The sequence below is a fragment of the Syngnathoides biaculeatus genome, chromosome 7 (genome assembly GCF_019802595.1).
Source record: "Syngnathoides biaculeatus isolate LvHL_M chromosome 7, ASM1980259v1, whole genome shotgun sequence".
NCBI classification, from domain to species: Eukaryota; Metazoa; Chordata; class Actinopteri; order Syngnathiformes; family Syngnathidae; genus Syngnathoides; species Syngnathoides biaculeatus.
In genome coordinates this window covers 17,290,523-17,311,425 of record NC_084646.1, presented here as the reverse complement: position 1 = coordinate 17,311,425, position 20,903 = coordinate 17,290,523, and the positions used below count along the sequence as shown (strand labels likewise).

At 41.4% G+C, this 20,903-nt stretch overlaps 1 protein-coding gene across 1 annotated transcript in view; it reads right to left on the bottom strand.

Annotated features, from left to right (window-relative positions):
• Window positions 1-682: 682 nt before the first annotated feature.
• Window positions 683-20,903, bottom strand: part of kank3 (KN motif and ankyrin repeat domains 3) — a 32,223-nt gene continuing 12,002 nt past the window's right edge. Inside the window, exons 2-12 of the mRNA XM_061825727.1 lie at window positions 12,970-13,042; window positions 12,366-12,451; window positions 10,041-11,807; window positions 9,098-9,200; window positions 8,704-8,931; window positions 8,500-8,590; window positions 8,119-8,338; window positions 5,947-6,089; window positions 4,302-4,502; window positions 2,696-2,797; window positions 683-874 (exon numbers count right to left, since the gene is read on the bottom strand). Coding sequence (XP_061681711.1) covers window positions 815-874; window positions 2,696-2,797; window positions 4,302-4,502; window positions 5,947-6,089; window positions 8,119-8,338; window positions 8,500-8,590; window positions 8,704-8,931; window positions 9,098-9,200; window positions 10,041-11,807; window positions 12,366-12,402 — 2,952 coding nt within the window. The 5' untranslated portion in view covers window positions 12,403-12,451; window positions 12,970-13,042 and the 3' untranslated portion in view covers window positions 683-814. The remainder of the gene's footprint in view (window positions 875-2,695; window positions 2,798-4,301; window positions 4,503-5,946; window positions 6,090-8,118; window positions 8,339-8,499; window positions 8,591-8,703; window positions 8,932-9,097; window positions 9,201-10,040; window positions 11,808-12,365; window positions 12,452-12,969; window positions 13,043-20,903) is intronic.

The following is a 20,903-nucleotide window of genomic DNA, read 5'->3' as shown; positions in this document are numbered from 1 at the left end:
TATATATATATATATATATTTGGGGGGGGCAAAATGCCTCAATCTTGATTCAAAACACATTTCGGTTAAAAAAAAAAAAAACGCGGTGGCTTGGATGGTTAAGATAAATGGTGAAACAAAGGTTCACATTTAAAGCTGTTTGTACTAAAAAATACAAACATTTATTTATTTTTTGTGTTATTCATGTTTTGTTCATAATCACACGTGCTGAGTTCCTGAATTTGGCCATTTTTGACTAAAACACTTTGCAAACTCGTTTGAAATCAGGGCACAACAATATAGCCCGATTTAACTGAAATGAAGGCATCTGATGTTACATCTCCCACCCCCAAAAAACTGCAACGTTCTCGGAAGTGTATGTATTTATTGGCTATGATCGCTATCATGATTAATCACAAACTTATACAGTCCATTTTTCAGGCATCATAGATGCTGTCCAAAGAGTACATGGCATCTAGGAAGTGCTTTGAAGTACTGTGACGTATTCAGTGGTATTTGTGCTTAGCGATTGCTACTCTTGTTGCTTTCACATGAACTTACTCAGGGAATTGTAGTTTCTTTTTGAGTTTTTGAGTCTTGAACTTAAAAACGAGTATAAAACGTTAGTGGAGTGCAAATAATAACTGTAACTGTTATTATTTGTAACTGACATGCAAGAAGCTCATTAGTCAAGGACATAATATAACCTTTCATCATCTTTATGAAAAAATAATATTCTCATATTAACAACACTTTAAATGCAGGGCATGTTACAAGATATAAATACATCGAGACTTCAGTCAATTCCAGTGGAGTGTTTTCTGTCGTCGCCACGTTACTCTGCAGGCCACGACTTGTGGCCGCCGGTCGGGCTCCTCGGAGACTTCGGACTTCCCTGAAACAGAGAATGTCAAGCGGGGTGGTTCCCAACCTTTATTGTGCCAAAGGATCCGGGGGGAAAAAAAGCCATATGAGCACTGAAATAATGATGAGCCCATCTCCGGAATTACCCATGAGGCCAAATTCACCCAAAATGTCAGATAAAAGTTGAAATATATAAAGCTGACATTTGCTGAAATTTTACTAAAATTGCTGACAACTGGGGACATTTAAGTTCATTTTTTCCCCTCATTAATGTACACACAGCACCCAATATTGACCCCAAACGAAATGGATTTAGTTACATTTTTTTTCCAGCTTTATTAAAAAATGTAAACTGAAATATCACAGAGCCATAAGTATTCAGACACTCATATTTAACTTATGTGCTGTTCTTTTCCTTTTCTCCTGATCATGCTTGAGATGGTTCTGCACCTTCATTGGAGTCCAGTTGTGTTGGATTATGCTGATTGGACTTGATTAGGAAAGCCAGGCGCCAGTCTATTTAAAATATAATACAGCTCACGGGGCAAGTGAGAATTATGAGGTCCAAGGAATTGCCTGACGACCTCAGAGACAGAATTGTGGGAAGGTACAGATCTGGCCAAGGTTACAAAAAATGTATGTTGCACTTAAGGTTCCTCAGAGCACAGTGTCCTCCACCATCCTTAAATGGAAGATGTTTGGGACAACCAGAACCCTTCCTAGAGCTGGTCATCCGGCCAAACTGAGCAATGTGGGGCAAAGAGTCTTGGGTGAGAGAAGTAAAGAAGAACCCAAAGATCACTGTGGCTGAGCTCCAGAGATGAAGCTGGGAGATGGAAGAAAGTTCTAGAAGGTCAAGGCATCACTGCAGCTCTCCACCAGTCAGGGTTTCATGGCAGAGTGGCCCAACCGGCCTCTCCTCAGTGCAGGACACATGAAAGCCCGCATTGAGTTTGCTAAATACACCTGAAGAACTTCAAGATGGTGAAAAATCAAATTCTCTGATCCTATTAGACCAATATAGAACTTTTTGGTCATAATTTTCAGTGGCATGTGTGGACAAAACCAGCCACTGCTCATCACCTGTCCAATTTAGCAACAACAGTGATGTACGGTGGTGGCACCATCAGGCTGTGGGGGTGATTTTCAGCTGCAGAGACCGGACGACTATTTGCAATCGATGGGAAGAGAAATGCGGCCAAGTACAAGGATATCCTGGACGAAAACCTTCTCAGACTGGACAGAAGGTTCACCTTGCGACAAGACATTCCGGAACTGTTCTTGAAAGGTCCAGCCAGAGACTTCAACCCAATTGAGTATCTCTGAAGAGACCTGAAAATAGCCGCCCACAAACGTTCACCATCCAACCTGACACAACTAGAGAGGATATGCAAGGAGGAATGGCAGAAAACCCCCAAAACACTCGAGGCTGTACCAGCTCAAAAGGGTACTTCTACTCAATACTGAGCAAAGGGTCTAAATACTTTTGGCTGTGTGATATTTCAGTTCTTTTTTGCAATAAATCTGTTAAAAAAAAAAAAAAAAAAAAAATTCAACAATTCCATTTTTTTTATAATTTACCACAGGCGCTCTGATGATCTTTCAAAAACCCTGGTAGGGAAATAATAAAATAAATAATACTGGCTGTCGTTAAGAAAACAAGAAAAATATGTCAAGAGCATCATGTTGCCAGTAGGGAGCAGCAAAGTACTCTATAATAATTTGCACGTGTTCTAAAAAAGACGCTGAAAAAATACTATTACATTGCTAAAACCCAAAATCAAAGGGTATCCTGAAGTTTCACACTGCAACTGTTTCTGCCCGTATGCCCATAAACCGCACGCAAACTTACCACAGCAGACGGAGTTTTGGCATAGTTCATGTGGGCGTAGAGGAGCACAGCGGTGTCGTTGTGAGATGCCTCCAGCGCAATGGAGAGAGCATTGCTGCCATCCTGCAGTCCCAAGGGAGGAGGATAAAAAGATTAGCAAAGACTGGAATAGACTCCTGCTTCCATGCGACACGGTATTGAGAATCGAAATGAAGTAACGGTGACTACGTACAACAACTTTGTTTGAGAAACTATGAAACCAGCGCTGATAGTCGGCGACTGAAATGGGTGAAGTTGTTTTTTGATTTAATTCCTGGTTTGTCATGTTTTGTAAGTCGAGTTGTGTGCAGTTGGAGTTCCACCACCCCGCCCCCCAGCCCCCGCGCCTTCCCTCACCCCACCCTCAGTCCAGCTGTGCAAAAGTGAAACACAATCCAGGAGCGGCCAACTCAATCTGGCTCGACGTCAGCAAGGAAATGTCGGCTTGTCTGGACATTTTCCTCCAAGCATGCAGACTAATACAATGAGAACTTTTGGTTTCGCCTTAGTTGATTGATTGCTGGAAATGCTTCACTGGTGAACCTCCGTTTTCCACAAGACTTGAGCCTCATCCATCTGCATACGTACATTAGAGATTAGGTTTTTTTGTTTGTTTTTTGTTCCCAGGGAGCTTCTAAGTCGCTCACTGTATTTTCGCCCACCAGGACAATTTGTCGTGAAGTGAAAGCAGACAAGTGATCGAATTCTGGTTCTATCTTTCCGAGATGGAAATAAGAGCATAAAAAAAAGCCAAAGTGCCAGTGAAGATACTGCTACAAGCTGATTCCTGAGGACAAATGAAGCTGAATCACAGATGTGAACACGCTCAAGTTTTTTGGTAAGATCCAATCGTCTGCAGAACTTGCAGGCTTTCACCACAAACACAATGTATTATTATCCATTCCATTATTATTGTATTGAGGAAAGCTATTATTTTCTTTGACATAAATGATCACTCATTTGGTACTAAATTATTGAGTGGACAGTAAGTAGTGAAAACTAAGATTACACAAATGTAACACGATGGATTTACAACTCATCTCAGATTTAAATTAATAGCTTGATTTAATATTCCACAATAAACTGAAAGTTTACATTTTAGGTGAGAACGGACTGGCCTTTAAGGGGGAAATTTTAAATACTTTACCATTTTGTATGAATTAATACTTGTTACTTGAGGAGTTGTTACTATGACTTTTTGATTGATTAAATTTTCTGGTTTTGCAAATGAGCTGAGATTTGTGGCCAGAAGAATACTAATTTGACCAAGAAGCAAGTTTCTATCTGAATTTTATATAAAATCACTTGAGATTGTGCTTATGTAATGTTCAAATTTCTTCAGATTAGGAATTTGGGGTTTTTGTTTGCGGTAAGATAATGATGATAAGGTAATACATGGATAAATACACCACTCGGTGCATTTGTGAGCTTCGCTTTTTTTTCTCTGCTGTGTACTGAACTATTGAAATGACGTTTTCCACGATATTCTAACCTAATGAGCTGAACATGTGGCCGTGGCAGCAAGTAGCATTGAAGCGATATTGAGTTGCCGTTACAAAAAATGCACAGTTAGTAGCTAGTAGCTCACATTGTCAACGATGGCGATATCACAACCGGGTTGCTCCAACAGAAGTTTGACGATCTCAGCACGGCCGTGTTCGCTGGCGCACATCAGCGCTGTGGAGCCTTCGTCGTCCTGCACGTTGACGTCGCCGCCGCACTCCAGAAGCGCCTCCACCATCTCCTGGCGCCCGTGACTGACAGCCAGCATCAGCGCCGTCTGACCCGCCTGCATCGGTAGAGCATAGGAACAGATGTTACACGCGCACACGCAGGGACTTTTTAAAATGCAATACATTGTATTGGGTGAAACTGTTGACAGATGAGTCAAACCAGGTCTCATATTGAAACAATCCTGGGGTAGCACAGACAGCAAAGTCCTTTTTTTTTCCCCCCCCAGTAATTTAGGTAAGGTAATCACTAGTAGTAAACTACAAGTGAAGAAACTATTGACCTTCCAAAAACAAGCATGCATCCCTTTTCCTGAAAGTTGTTGCTTCTTCTGTATCCAATTCACCATTTAGCGTCGAAAGATGTGTCACCAAAGAGCGTGTGTTGTTTGAAAAAGCCAAATGAACGTTCTTCATAAGTGGTTGATTCACATCTTAAATGGGAGTTTTTGTGAGCTCTCAAATGGAAAACTTTGTGTGGCTGATTTAAAACTAAATTCTAAATACCCCAGCAGCGTGACGTTTCGCTGCATGCAATGTTTCACGCACCTCAGGGCAACAACAAGCCTCAGTACTTGAATTTAAAGCCCGGGCCGTGACGCCAGAGAGTCTTATGACTTCCTATTGTGAGCGCATCTCCGTTGCATAAACCTGATTGAATCATCCCAACAGATAAGACCACAAACATTTGCACAATCGATTCCCACGGGATCGCATTTAACGTGGAACCAACAGACCTTAGCCCGGGAACACATTAAGAATTTCCGATAGAAAGGTCAGCTCACGTAAGCCTTTCTGCTCTCAATCTATGACAAGCTGATGGTAGAGCATCTGCCAAGCTTTGATATTAAATGTGTGATCGATCACCTGGGGTTGTAGAATAGCTATATCCACTAGTTCAGTGCTACTGCTTTTCAAGGGCAAAGTCACATCAAAGATTTTTCTTTTTTACTTTCCTAAAATGAAGCAGACATATCTGTCACCCAGCACTACGTTCAGCATCAACTCGGTTAGGAAATTTAAACACGTTTCTCATGTCATCCATAATCCGTTTTACATTGATATCCATTCAATAATATTCGCCACACCAACAAAATTATGTATACCTCCTTCAGTAGAGAAAACAAACTAGGTTCCAGTTAGGCTGCAATTTATCATCAGTGAGACCTTTGCAATGTCTTGGCCTGACATACTCACTTGAAAATCATTTCGTATACAACCACTACCCACAAACAATAAGCAGTACTCGGAAACTTGAAACTACGTGGCTATTCCTCGAGGGACAAGGATGTCTCGTTATCTTGATGACGAGCAAAATTCTGGGGAAAAAAAACAACTCTGTACCCATTTAAAGCACTAGATAGATCAAATCGAGGCGAGTAATCGTGCTACTAATCATTTCACAAGTCACATGGCCCCGCATCTACTCCTGGAACCAGGTCAGCGTTGTTTTATGTAAGGCTAAGTAAGACCAAGTCGAATCGACAGTCGACTGTCACATGCCTGGCTGGCTTTGGCGTTGACGTTGCCCTTGCTGAAGAGCTTCTTGACGACGGACATGTCGCTATCCTCCTTCACAGTGGACAAGGCGGCCAACATGATGGCCGTGTAGCCCGCCTTGTTCTGCTTGTCCACACAGCACATGTCTGGAATGGGCAAAAGACTCATTGATGTCATTGAAACAATAAAGGCGGAGCAGATTTAATTTAAAAAAATCTGATTTATAAAGATAAGCTTCAGTTATGTTGACAGTCTCAGAATAGCATTCATATAAGAATGCAGTATGTTTGTTATTGTGGTTGCTGTTTGGAGCGATGGAGAAGTGCACTGCTTCAGAGGTTTTTCATTTTTGTGACAGTTGATCAACACGGGCGGGAAATTGGTTTTTCAATCAGGTGAACTTAATTTTGTTCTTTGTAAGTGGTGCACTGGTTTACTGGTGGCCAAATTATAGCCAGTGTGCCTCATACTGCCCGCTTCATTCATTAGTAGAGCCCACCAAGGATTTTCAAGAGTTATGTACCGTAATTTCCGGCCTATGAGCCGCGGCTTTTCTTCACATGCTTTCCACCCTGCGGTTAGGGTTAGGGTTAGGATCATTTGTGCATTTTTTTTCTAACGGCCGCAAGGGGGCACTCAAGCAGAAAGGGTAAGAGTGAGACCTGTGGAATATATGTGGCAAGGAAGTGACTTTTAGCAGTATGTGTTTTTTGTTTTTAACTGGCCATATTAGCGCTGCGCTAGCCTTAGCATGTTGCTGCCGTGTCACTGACATGATTTTTACTGTATTTTTTAAACCAGCCCTGTTAGCGCCGCGCTAGCAGTTGCTGCTGTGTTACTGCCACGTCTCAGTGATTTACATGTTTTTTTTTACCTGACCTGTTTGTGCTGTCCTACTGTGTTGATACTGTGTAGCTGCCACATGCTGTTTTTTTGTTGTTTTTTTTTTTTTTTTTTACATCCAGCCCTGTTCGTGCTACTGTGTTGTTGCTATGTTAAGCTAAGCTAAGCTAAGGTATTAAAACTTTGAAAACGCTTTCTGTGTACAGTCTTTCTTTGTAAATATCTCGTGTTTCAAGGTGGGCACTCGTGGCTTTTACACAGGTGCGGCTTATGTATGTACCAAATGGTATCTCCTTTACAAATGTACTCGCTGAGGCTTATAATCAGGTGCGCTCTGTAGGCCGGAAATCACGGTAATTGTTCTGCCATTCATTTAGATGCTTTTCGTTCCTAAATTTAAATCTACTAATTATGTTTTTATCCATTTAGCTCATCATATTGTTTGATTTATTGTAGCATACTAAATAAAGAAAACATTTGTTAAATAATTTAAAATATTTTTTTCATTTATGGATATATAAAATAATTGGTTACATCATTAAATCAATAAAAAGTAACATTTTAAAATTAGTGAATTATTATTTTAATATTAAAAGAAGCATGTACATATAAATTTGACGTTTCCGTCCACCTTTTTTTTTTTTAACCCAAATCCAAATGACCTGGCATATCTGTAAATTTTCGAATGTGGCCCTGAGCATAAAGTTTGCCCCTTCCTGCACTAGATGGAGCTGCAGTGCAGTTGGGATTGTTGAGTCTTGGCAGGGGGTCTTAACCAGTGATTCCCCACCTTTATTGAGCCGAGCCCCCCTTTTTCCTCTAAATCACACGGCACACCAACAAATAAAAATCTCCCAAATGTATGTACTAGAATAATGATGATGTCCACTCAACGATTTCACACTGAGCAAGTCAATTTAGTAAATTAATTGATATGAGATCACTATTATTTCAGTAGATACACTTTTGTAAAATTCTAGTTTGGTAGTGTGCTCTGAGATTTTTATTATATAAATAATAATGCTCGATGAAGGTTGGGAAACAGTACTGGTTTTGACTAGACCAGTAATAAAGTGTTCAATTAAATGTTTGGAAATATTAATATTTTTAAAGTGGCTTAGAAGGTTTTGTTGTTGTTTTTTTTTAAAATCCAATACGCCGCATTTCCTCTCAATCTCTGTTTAACTTTTAAGGACAATACAGTCCATGTTTAAGTTAGTTTTATGAGGCTGCTCAATTGTCCGGTTTTAGCACAACATGTGATTGGAATTCCACAGAGCTTCAGCCTCTAGAACAAAAGAACATCCGCTGAGGAGAGCAGCGACCACGCACCTGTGTCCAGCAGCAGGTCCACAACACCAAAGTTGGAGTGCGAGACGCTGTAGTGAAGAGCGGCGTTGCCGTTGCCGTCCGTCATATTGACGATGTGCTCCAGCAGTAGCGCAGACACTTCAGAGAACGCCATCAGGTAGTCGGACACCCGTGAAGGCTGAGCCATTTTGCCGCTGGAAACCCGGAACCACTCGAGCTGGACCGTGTGGGTGCTGGCGAGCTGTAAGTAGATTTGGCATTACAACTTATTGGATTGCTTGGAATGTTTTTTTGTACATTGTTCGTACTAGCAGACATCATCAACCGTCAGTAATTATAAAAAGAAATAACATTGTTCAGGTGATGAGTGTAAATGGTTTAAAGAAGCATAAAGAGACGCACCACTTCCTTACTCTTCAGTGTTTGGATGTCGTCATTGAGGTGATTTTTGAGAATCAAGCAAGCTTCACGCATTTTGGAGCTGAGTTCAAACCTGTTCCGAACAAAGCAGTTGCTAAATTGCCCTTCAAAACACTTCTCGTTGTTTTCACAAGTTCGCTGTGAGGAATCCACGTTTCGAAACGGACACAAGACTGGAGTCCGTACTTCTCTTTGATGTGTTCAGATGACCCATTTGATGCTCTCAGAATTTCCTCGTCCGTGTCGCTCTCATCAATGTTGACCTTTCTTTCCTCCTCAGACGTCTCTTCCTCCGGGTCCACGTCATCCTCCTCCGTGCTGTCCAAGCAGTCCCCCTCTCCGCTTTCTTCAGAGGAGCTTCCCTCCTCCCCCTCCTCTTCATCTTCCTCTTCTTCACTGGATGTTGATTCATACCTAAATCAATACAAATACGATAAAACCTCTAAAAGGTCACAGTTATTGACTGCCTTTTTTTAAGTGATGTTGAACATACTGAAAAATGTTTGTTTTTTTTCAATGCAGATTGTGTTAATGGATTTTAAGGCAATTTATGAGGTGTTTTTAAAACTGGGACACCCACCCTCCATTTAAAATGCCAACAAACTGCAGACTCTTCTTGCCCGATGTGCGATTTTCACCTGCACCGTTTCCATCTTTCCGCTTCATGATTGATTTCAGCATACCTGTTCCCATTAGGGATGAAATGGAAAAGAATACATAATACTCAGTATTATAATCATTCAATATGTTTCACATTTAGTTTTGGGGTAACTCAAGGTGGAGCCAGTTCTCTGAGCAATTAAAAAAGGATTTAGCATGATTATATTGGGTCTAAGGCAGTGATTCTTAACCAGCGTGCCGTTAGAGCTCTTATTGTGTGCCACGCGAAATTATCATATTTCACGTAATTGGTCACAATATTATTTATTTACTACAAATAATGTATCTTTGTGGATGTGTCTATGAGAGCAGCATATAAAAACAGAACAAATAAATGATGGCAGAAAGGGTATAATTGACCTGTATCAGGTCGGGGTGCATCCTGCCTCTTGACCACAGTTAACTGGAATAGGCTCCAGCTTGCTTGAGACCCGAATGAGGACAAGCAGCACAGAGAAAGGGTGGATGTGTAGATGTATATTTGGTTCAGCATGTACACTGCGTGAAAGAGGATCATTTGCTATAGATGTCCTCTTAAAGTGCACTTGGCTATTTGAGTGTGCATAAACATATTTGTCAACAAGCTGCAACTTTACTCCAGGTGTTTTTTAGTAGGGTTGTTTCAACCACAACTTGATCCAGCAAACCTTTTCTGTTCACAGTTTTCGTGACCAGTAGGAGAACAAAGCGATCTCTCGTGGTTGATTGTGATGCATCTAGGTTCTTTTGAATTGTTTTGACTGTGTGAAAATGGACAGAACTATCTTGAAAACAGAAAGCATTCACAAACCCATCAACTGATTTGGACCAGACAACATGAAGGAAACGTTAAAGCAAAAATAATTACCGTAATGTCAAGTTACCTGTTTTGTTATTGCTGGGCGCCCTTATGTCGTCTGGGTCTTCCTCTTTCTCCTCAGACATACTGACTGCCTCCTCTGGAAAGATCTTGTAATCATTTATGGTTAACTGTCTCTTCTTGAGCACAGTTACATTCTCATCTTCAATCTTGTCACCAATCATGTTTTCATACTGGCAGCCAACAGTGACCATTACAACAGATGGTGTTTTGTCTGGTGTTGTCATAGCATCAGTTTGGGCACCTCGCTCAGTCAGGTCTGCTGGGAAGCTGTTACCTACGCAGACATCCATCACAACTGGCCGGCACAAAACAGCAGCATCTTTTATGGTAGAGAATGTAGTCTCGATCTGGGCATCCTTGGCGTCTGGTTTGGCTAGAACTCCCTTCTCAAGCGTAACTTTTAACGCTATCTCCTCAATCTGTGCTCGGAATGTTCCGAGATCTTTGTCTGCCATGCTCAGCTGGCTCTCTAGACTCGCAATAGACTCCTGCTGAAATTTAATAGTGTCCTGTAAGGTGTCCATCTCACGCTGTGTCTCAGATGCCAGCCCAAGTTGCGACTCCATAACCCAAATCCCAGCCTCTCTTGTCTCCGCTCTGACCTGTGTTCCTTCCTCGCAGAACTCAGGGTTTTCAGTTCCTGTGCCCTTCTCACAAACATGGAGCTCAGCTCCCACAGCGGCATCTTTCACACTGTGGCTGTAATAGAAAACAACTGAGTCTATGGGCTGATCATCACCCACAGCCACGGACTTCTTCTCAACAGACAGATTCCTAGTAGCCTTCAAAACAATTTTAGATGAAAGTTCTGCAGCGCAATTCTCTTTCCCCTCAAATTTCTGAGCAAGATTCTTCAGTTCCCTCGATTTTCCATGGACTTTGTGATCAGGTGAAGCCGGGGAACTTAACTGACTCTGGATAGTAGGGATGGATTGGGAAGTCTCTATGGTCTGGGTGGAGGATTGTACTAACTGTTTCTGTGGCTGAGAGATCACATCCATGGTTGCTTTCTTCTCCTGAAGCGCTAACATTAGCATGTCTTTCTCAGCACGAAGCTCAGCCACCTCTTTTTCAAGAGCTGGAACACCTTTTACTCGTTCTTCCATCTCTTTCAGTTGTCTCAAGGCTGTAGCCATCTGCTCTCTAACTGTCTGCAATTGGCTGGGAGGGACTGCAGTAGGAGTGTTGAGTCCAGAGGTTTGAGGACTAGGTTTAATCCAGCTGGTTTGCAGAGGCTGAGCCGATGCAGAGGTTGACACCTGCTTGGGAGGATCTGCAAGCTGGAATCGGCCACCATTGTGCTGACTTTGTTCCTGCTGTAGGCGCCGGCTGGTTTCTAGAAGAGTTCGCTCAACCCTCGGGTTGCGTTGTGGTGGAGGGGGTGGTACTTTGGCTCCAGCAGAAAGCGGGGGGACACTTAGGAGGGTTACTGGGGACAGAGAAAACACTTCAGACGGTGCAGAGCCAAGCCGGTTTCTTGGCGGGGGCAGGGGAGGCACCCTGCCATCCTCGCTACCAGGAGAGGCAAGAGACTCTGTGGAAGTCCATCCACTGGTGCGCCCCCCCACACATCTCTGAGATGTTTTCAGCGCCCGTCCGGAACGACGAGATGTGACAGCTGCCCTGCGAATATTATGTCCACTTTCTATCTCTTCCACATATTTGAGGAAGTCCAAATCAAGTTGGAAACCATATGGCGTTTGGACAGAGTAAGATGCCGGCTGGTCAACTTCCTCTTGACTGGAATAGAGAAATGGAGACGCCAAATCTGTCGGGAAGATTGGACATGTGACTGAACAAAATGAGACACATAGATGATCCTTCACACACATTTGGTTGAGAGGATGAGATCCCAGACAAAAGTTGTTTCAAAACTAAATCTGTTATTGCTATCTTTACAAAGAGCAAAACAGTGATGCGGGAGCTACTTTTTTAGTCATTATATGTAAACGGTTGATTAGTACTATTTTGATTTCTGACTTTCCCGTTCTTCATCTCTCCAGCCGTCCCATGCAGGAAGCATATTTCGAGCTCATTATTTTTACTTGCTGACAAATTGATAGTTTTAAAGTAAAAAGCTTTTTTCGTCCGTTTTGTTCCTTCTTCATACTTTTGAACACAATTATGTTTTCGAAAATTGCAACAGACACTACCTTCTGTTCACAATAGCATGCCAGCTAACAAAAATGTTACTGCATTTACTGACCTAAGAATATATTTTTTCTCTGTTCATGGGAATAAATTATTATAAACCTAAACAAGTTAGACTTGCATCCCGGAAGCGATTATTTTTTCATTTTAATGAAGAACATACTCATATACTTACCAGGCAACTTTGGGTTAACTTGCACTGACTGAGTCATCTTTCAGTTGCAGGACCTTTCAGCACACACTGCCTTAAACAACACCTGGCTAAGAAAACATACAGTGACATGATTCCATTTGTCATCTGTGACAAAGTGAGCAAAACCGATGTCATATCCAAAACACTCCCCTTAGTTACTTTGATTTATGAAGAAAAAAATTGCTGCCCCTCCGGCAAACAAGCCTCTTCTCGCTGTAGGTATTACAGGGCGATTAGTCTATATAGTTTGTCATCATGTCTTTAGTCCACATTTTTATGCAGGTGACCTTTGAAATAAAATGAGACACAACTTCTTAGCAAAGTTCAAAGAAGTCTGTGTTTTCATAACACTACTTTGTCCTGTGTTGTGTGACGGCCTGTCGCTGAATTGAAAAGAATCCATCGCAGGGATAAAAAGTTTTGTTAACTGCAAAACCAGCTGTTTGTTTTTCAACAGACTGACATTACCTAATATCTAATATCTTCTGACCTCTTTACCTTCGGGGCTCTTTCTACTGTAGCTAGTTTGTGCACTGGTGCATGTGGCTATTGGTTGTCAGATGCAGAATGATGCTTTCAGGCCTACCTCGATCAGGCTAAATGAAGGATTCATGCAGCTGGAGTCCAAGCTGGTTCCCTCTTCTCTGCTGTACTCAGCCCTACAAAATAAGAAAAGGCCATGAGTCTGTGTGATTGCCAAACACGATTCTCCCTCACAGACTTTGACATCTCATCTCTTGGAGTGAATTCACTGGCCCTTTGAAATTGACTTGATCCCACAACACCTGCGTTACAGTCTGCTATACGAACCACTATATGGCCAATGGCCACACACCATGGCATGTTCCCAAACTTCCCACCGAGAGATTCCATTCAGTTCCATAGCAAACACATTTTTCGTATTCCCATCGTCAAACTGGAAATAATACAAGAGGTTTTCATTTCATGATCGTGAACGGCATTCATTGAACTACTTCACAAAGCGGCATAACACTACGTCTCCTGGGACAAGGCGGCACACTCTGTTATTGCTATTACTTTGTGTTTTTAATGGAATTGTTTTATATCTATGGCCTATAAGTATTTTTATACATATATCTACTGTAATTCTGACTTAACTACCACATTAGTCTTGGTTAGGGGTAGACTATGGCGTGTTTTGACACATAAAAATTTAGATTACATCACCTCTGTAGGAATTCTGTCGTAAACCGTGGCCTACCACATTTTGGCTGTCCACTGGGTACAAACTGCAGTATTACAGTGCGGTTTAGTGGAACTAGACACATTGCGACTCTCTGGTGCTACTTCCATTCAACTACAATGATCAGGAAGAATAAGTAAATAACTGCATTTTATTCAAACCATTGAACTATATCACATCAGTTGTTGCAAGTTGACAAAACTATTTTCACAAAGCTTGTAATGATAAGCCATCGACATCAATAATCGTGATACTCTACGACATGAACCTGCAGTGCCTTGGAAATGGCAAAACTGTGAGACGACACTATGTTTGTGCTTCCAATCCATATGCATCATATGAGCTCACAGTGATACCAAACTTAAGAATAATAATAATAATTAATAATGTGTTGCGTGACTGGGAGACTCAGCTGGGAGAGGATCCAGCGCCCCTTCACCCTGAATAGGTTAAGCGGTATTGAGAATGGATGGATAATAATAATAGTTACGATAATTACCGTATTTTCCGCACTATAAGGCGCACCTCCAATGAATGCCATCTTTTAAAACTTTTTCCATATATAAGGTGCACCGCATTATAAGGCAAATAGAATAGACGTTACAGTACAGGCTGGGGTTACGTTATGCATCCTTTAGATGGAGCTGAGCTGCACGAAAGGCTCAATATTGATCCATATATAAGGCGCACCAGATTATAAGGCACACTGTCGGCTTTTGAGAAAATTAAAGGTGTTTAGGTGTGCCATATAGTGCAGAAAATATGCTAATAGTTACAGTAATTTAAAAACCCTTCATTGAAGAGAAATTTCTTCACCAATCCTCCTCCAACTGATTTTCATGTGACGCCTCCTTCAAACTACAATATGCCAAGCTGAACTGAAAAGAAGCGTGTCGTTGTTTTGAAGACACTTAAAAGACAGACAAACAAGAAATACAGTACTTGGAATAAAGCAAAGTTGTGCATTCACCAGCACCGTGACAAAGAGGAAATGACAAAATGCCCCATTTATGAAATGTGACTAATTGGTAGTTTCTCATCCAGACTCATTTCACGCAGAGAACCTCAAGCACATGCAGTCATTCATTTAGGTTCACAGATGTGTTTCCTAGCAGCCTCAGGCACATTCCTCCAACTTGCTGTTGAAACACGCCAGTCGTCCTTGTATCTGACTGACAAATGATAACACGCGCGCTCACCTGTCAACTCACACACTGTATTATCAAAGTATAAACCACAAAGCCCACAACAGACAAGACACTCAAAAAGTTATTATGGGATATGATTGCTGCTGGATGAATTCATAAACAGAGGACAGGGAAAAGAATAATACGTCCGAAGTTTCAGAAGTTTCTGCACAGCATCATCTTATCAGCTACTGTCTGTTTCTACTCAGTGTGTTGGTCTGTTTCTTGTCTCACTCCAGAGCACAATGAACAAGACAACACACACACACACACACACACACACACACACACATGCACACTTTTCAAGGGTGAAACCTCAGGCAATGTGTTTTCTTCCATACCAGACAGAAGCAATTAATTTTATTACTTTTTTTTTAACTGATGCTCATGCTTTGGCTTTGTTTACTTCTTTGCTTTCCCACAAACTGCACCAATTACATAACACCCAGAGCGCTTCACATGCTTGAAGACTTCAATTGAGTCTTCTACCAGTAACCAGTGTGTCTAACTGCGTCATATTCAGGACAATTGACCCCTCCGTGGATATTGCGCAATCCGCGTCACTGACCAATCAGAGGCCAGAGATCTGCATAAACCAAAGCCGGTTTTTGCTCCCGCCATTTTCTCAGACAACATTGCATGGTCCAGTATAGGTTTTGTTAGCGTTTTATCGCGTATTTGGGTTATTTAACAAAAAATATGGTTAAGAGGTGTAGTCACGGACTTTGTAATAGTGACGACAGGTATCCTGAAAGGCTAGTTGGTGGAGTTCGATTCGTACCCTTTCCAAAACCGAAGACCCAGTACGCCTTCAATGGATCAAACTTTGTGGAAGACCGCATCATCAACTAAATCCATCTAATATCAACCGGAACAGATATGTTTGCACGAAGGTATGCCGTATATTTGATTTTCAATACATGTCTCGTATAAATGAATGAGACGTTCTCCGCTAGCATAACACCGCTACGTGTGAACGATTAACACACTTATTCTTTGTTGAGCGATATTTAGCGATGATCGGACTGCACAAACGTGTCGGTTTCTTGCTGGCTCGTGGCCGAAGCTTAACCAGACTGTGTTTGCACGAAGATATGCCCTAAATTTGATTTTTAATACACGTCTCGTATAAATGAATGAGACGTTCTCCGCTAGCATAACACCGCTACGTGTGAACGATTGACACACTTATTCTTTGTTGAGCGATATTTAGCGATGATCGGACTGCACAAACGTGTCGGTTTCTTGCTGGCTCGCGGCCGAAGCTTAACCAGACTGTGTTTGCACGAAGATATGCCCTATATTTGATTTTTAATACACGTCTCGTATAAATGAATGAGACGTTCTCTGCTAGCATAACACCGCTATGTGTGAACGATTGACACACTTATTCTTTGTTGAGCGATATTTCGCGATGATCGGATTGCACAAACGTGTCGCTTTCTTGCCGGCTCGCGGCCGAAGCTTAACCAGACTGTGTTTGCACGAAGATATGCCCTATATTTGATTTTTAATACACGTCTCGTATAAATGAATGAGACGTTCTTCGCTAGCATAACATTGCTACGTGTGAATGATTGAATGAAATCAGAAGCATGGCGTCTCTCTCAGTTCAGAATGTATTGTATTTAGAATCTATAATGTATCGTTGATTTGAATGAAATCAGAAGCATGGTGTCTGCACGTCTAACAATGTATTGTATTCTATTGTATTTGCCATTTTTTACGAATTGTTTGTCTTACGTCAGCGCACGTGGCGTGACGTCACTCCAGGAGGCGTGGTTAAGTGCCCTGTACGGAGGGGTCAATTGTTAGTCCACTGGTGCCACAAATTGGTTAAGTGTGAGTCTATCACACACACACACCACTGTTCAAATCCCCAAAAGTGAGACCAAGAAAAAAATTATTTACATATTGCTTCCACCATTAAAGTGACCTATAACCTAGTACAACTCAAGTGAATAAAATACCATAACTTCCAGCATATAAACCGCGACTTTTACAAACGCATTCAACCCAGCGGTTGATGCGGTGATGCGGCTAATTTGTGCATTTTTTCCTAACGACCGCAAAAGGGCACTCGATTGCAAAAGATAAGAGTCAGAGTGGTGGAATATATGTGCCAAGGAAGTGTCTTTTACCGGTCCGGCCCAGTTAGCGCTGCACTAGCGTGTTACTGCCATGTCTCAGTGATTTTTACTGGTATGTTTTTTTTTTTAACCGGCCCGGTTAGCGTGGCGCTAGCATTAGCACGGCGGCACTAGCATTAAACTCTGTGTGTACCGTCTTTCTTTGTAAATATCTCGCGTTTCAATGTGGGTTTCATTGCGGGCACTTGCGGCTTTTACAAAGCTGGGGCATATGTATGTACCAAATAGTATTTCCTTTACAAATGTACTAGGTGAGGCTTATAACTTAAGATGGGGTGGTGGTGACAATCAACCAATAACATTCAAAGTCATGTTAAATGTGAGTCAGCACACACCTCCCACAATTTAGTGCCTGTAGCTGGCCCCAAATCAAGTTCAGATGTGTTAGTAGGCTTTTCCTGACATTTTTGTAGTCACTTGTTACACAAGCCATGGTCCACAAAGAGCTTCCACAGCATCAGAGGGCTCTCATTGTTCAAAGGGTATTAGTTTGGACTCAGGAGGAAGGTCCAAAGAATTAAATCTACCAAGGAACACAATGAAGTCGTCATCTTAAAATATGGGACAACAGTGATATTACTAAGATGCGAACATGAAGAAATGTGGTCAGGGAGGTTGTCAAATTTCTTTCAAGTACTGGCTGTTTCCGGGCTATGGAGTAAGACAGAAAGACAGTAGGAAACCTTATCTTACAAAGAAAAAATATACACCCAATCACGTGGGAAAATGCCTTGTCTTCGATAAGACCAAGGTTGAAGTTTCATGGCCCTAGTTTCAGATGGTATCCTTGCCACAGACATGACAGCGCGAGTCACCGAAAGAACAACATACTGTACCTCAAGTGAAGTACGGTGGTGGCAGCATCATACTTGCACACGTACATCAACAGGTTCCAAACACCTACCAGTGTAAGGACAGAAAGGTGAAAGATGAAAAGGAACAAAATCAAAAAAAGAAAAGCATTACCAGAAGAAAATTTAGGTTTTGGAATGGCCCGGCCAGAGTTCAGGCTTGAATCTGACAGAACATCTGTGGGGTGAGCTGAAGAGGGCTCACAATCTGATGGATTTAGGTTTTTTGGAAAGAAGACTGAGTAAGTATTGCCACATCAAGATGAGCCATACTGAAGAGATGTTTACCAAAAAACCCTAACCCTCCCAGTCACCCCCTCGCCTCCTTTAGCTAGTTATCTTGCGTTTTCAGTTTTTCTTTTACTGTTAACAGTGTAGTTTTACACACAGTATAACTTTATTTCAATCAAAGAAATATTTGCTTGTCCTTTCATTTAAGCCTACCTGTTTTGGTTTGTTTTGTCCATTGTTGCCCCGACAGAAAGCATGCCAATCATCTGGAGATGTGCAAAAATCTCACTGTATGTACATTATCATTCGGCTGATAAATGTCCATTTCATTTGTACTTTTTCACTGAAGTACATTTAGAAATGTGCACTTTTGTACGCAAGTAAAGGAGTGGTTTGAGTACTTTTACCAAAACTATCAGTACTTCAAGGTTGTGCATTTTACCAAACCAACATTTTCTCTCATATTTGGGATATAATAGTGTCTCTGTGGTGCATTAGTAAACATGTGAAATGTGTATTAAAGTCATTCACACATTCCTGATTTCCAGTTATTTTTCTGCCGAAATGTCCTGAACTTTGAATCTCTCAAGCTTATCTACGTCACTAACAAAAATCTCTGCCTACTTCTCCGCTCCCGAGCCAACGCTGTCAACAGAAAAAACACGGGCTCTCACTAGTGGGTCTTCTACAGAGAGGCAACCATTCAGAGGCAAGAGGGCAGTCTTAGCCAAATATGGACAAAGCGGATACAAAACTGGGTCAAACAGAAGTAGCTATGAGAAGGGCCTTTTCTGGTGTGATGTTTTTTCAAATTAAATTTACTCTTTTATACTAAGTCTATGTTAGAGAGTCACTATGGAAGTCTAAATAACCAAAAATAAGGGACCTTTAAGTAGTGAACACACCTTTGACATCCCAGGTGATCTTTATCGCACTTAACCGCTTTCTTTTCTTGTCGTTCCGCCCTCTTTACCCTTCGCATTTCACACAACCCGTTACGGTTAGTATTCTTCATGAGTGCACAAACACGCACAGACAGACACACAGTACGCTCCTGTCTGATTTGATGAGAGGCAGCAAATTACAGAGTGCACGGAGACGCTGCATTCCTTCCTTCGACACCCTGAGCTGTGAGCAGCAAAAAACTCACACACAATTCAATACTCATATTTCTTGGACAGCCCAAATTAAGTCAGTGAAAACCCCAAAAATGTTTAAATATATGGCTTGTACACACAAAAATGTCAACTTTTTATAAAAGGAAGCACTCATTTGAAGAAGCAGTTTCAGTTTGTTCATTGTGTGGCTATTACAAGTCATAGTATTTATTAGGCATGGGCATAATAACCAATGAGATGGAAAATAGTTTCTGGCTGAAATCTTTTTGATTATGTTAAATTAATTGTGGTAATTGTTGCTTGACGCAATTTAGGCAAATATGTGAAAATGAACTACTTGGCTGTGACCAGCAGATCAAAAGTTTGTGCCTGCAAAATTGACCCCAAACTGGATTTGTCACACAAACTGGAATTTTAGCATTGCGGCCATCTGCCAGATGCAGTAAATTGCTGTGCTGTTAATTTAATTGATTCTGTGAGGTATACAGATGAATTAGGGTGGCTGATTTTGCGACTTTAAATACAGAGTTGGATAGGTATGGGGCCAACATGTCGCTGTGTGTAACTATGTCGATGGGATGCAGGGGAAATGAGCAAAGAGAGGAAGAACACATCTTTTTCACTTGCGCAGACAGAAATAATCTTCGCAACATATTGTCCATTCAGCAATGCAATTTTTTGGAACTTTTGAACGATCAATGGGCTGATTTGGAGTCAGTCACGAGGAGGAGTCATGCCATATCAACTATGACAAACCTCCTGTGTCAAGTTTTAAACTCAATATAATGCAGAATGTGATTACTTAAATCAAGCCAAACATAGCTTTTATGTGGTTACTGGCTTCACGAAAATTAAGAGAGTAAATTATTTTCTGTAACTCAGTACTAAAATTCTCACACCACAGCAAGCAGGATAACAAAAGTAGCAAATAATAAAACATAAAACAACGACTGAAGAAATAATTGACGCAAAACACGCACTTTAAATCCTACTTACATCCTTAGTGCTGCAAAGCATGCTCGAACTGCCTCCCAGTATGCTTTTCTGCTGCATTTTGCTATTCTGTTTGGAGTTGTGTGATGATTTACGTTTTAATATGACAGTATGAGTTGTCAATGACATTATGAGTTGTCAACGTGTTGACTAATGACTTGCCTACACTGTCTGTGCTAGGAAATGTACACTTCTTCTGCTTACATATGTAAAATTGCAAATGTTCCTTACTTCCTCATGAGGGGCATCATATGGTAGCATTGTTGCATGCTGAAACATACACTAGCATGCATGCTAACAAGATGCATGGATTCAGTTGTACTTCATTGGAGTAGTCACATATTTAGAGAGTTTGGAACTTGGTGTGCACATAAGGTGTGCGTATAAGTCTGTTGATGAGAAAATCTAAGATTTTTAAGTGCACCTAATTGGTATGAAAATATGGTACATAAAGGGGGGGGGGGGCGACAAAACTTTGAGAGCAAAATCTATGAGTATGGAAGTCCACGAACGGTGAATCACAGCTTGTAATTTGTTTGTCTTCCACTACCTCTTGCAATTCCATCACTTCAAACTTCAATTTCTGCTCGCAGTGCTTTCCAAATTTTCCATGGTGAAAACCCATCAGTGCTACCTAAATTGCAAAACCCCCCTTTAAAACACGATGGTCTCCACCACTTTTATACATGTTTCCAACAGCACACCATCTGGTAGAATGAACACTCAATTTAGCTTTGTGCACAAGGCAAAGGTGTGAGATTGGCTCACCAGTAAATCACACCCAGC